Source organism: Octopus bimaculoides, chromosome 17 (assembly GCF_001194135.2).
Source record: "Octopus bimaculoides isolate UCB-OBI-ISO-001 chromosome 17, ASM119413v2, whole genome shotgun sequence".
Lineage (NCBI taxonomy): Eukaryota > Metazoa > Mollusca > Cephalopoda > Octopoda > Octopodidae > Octopus > Octopus bimaculoides.
The window spans coordinates 3,834,328-3,834,782 of record NC_068997.1 but is presented as its reverse complement, the minus strand read 5'-3'; the positions used below and the strand labels follow the sequence as shown (position 1 = coordinate 3,834,782).

Genomic DNA, 455 nt, shown 5'->3' with positions numbered 1-455 from the left:
TACGAATATCAATGTCTGACCAGAAAGGTGCAAACGTGTATGAATCTGAAGGTTGTAGAATTTTGGCCAAATAGTCATATGTAGGATTGGTGCTTACCATTCCATTTACATAAATCTGAAATATAAAATATATAAAATGATGCGTATATCATTTTAAATATACTTATCCCGAATACTTCTTTCTCATTCGTTCGACATTGAGCAACATACATATGCATACATACATACATATATACATACATGTTTGTACACTCACACATACACAAACATGTATATATTCTCTTTTACTCCTTTACACGTTTGAGTCATTTGACTGCAGCCATGCAGGAGCACCGCCTTAAAGGGTTGTAATCGAAGAAATCGATCCCACGACTTATTCGTTGTAAGCCTAGTACGTATTCCATGGGTGTCTTTTGCCAAGTCGCTAAGTTACAGGAAACAAACACACCAACATT

At 35.6% G+C, this 455-nt stretch overlaps 1 protein-coding gene across 1 annotated transcript in view; it reads right to left on the bottom strand.

Annotated features, from left to right (window-relative positions):
- The window catches only part of LOC106883115 (uncharacterized), an 8,542-nt gene that overhangs the window by 730 nt on the left and 7,357 nt on the right, over window positions 1-455 (bottom strand). The window contains exon 5 of the mRNA XM_014934008.2: window positions 4-115. Within this exon, the coding sequence (XP_014789494.1) occupies window positions 4-115 (112 nt within the window). The remainder of the gene's footprint in view (window positions 1-3; window positions 116-455) is intronic.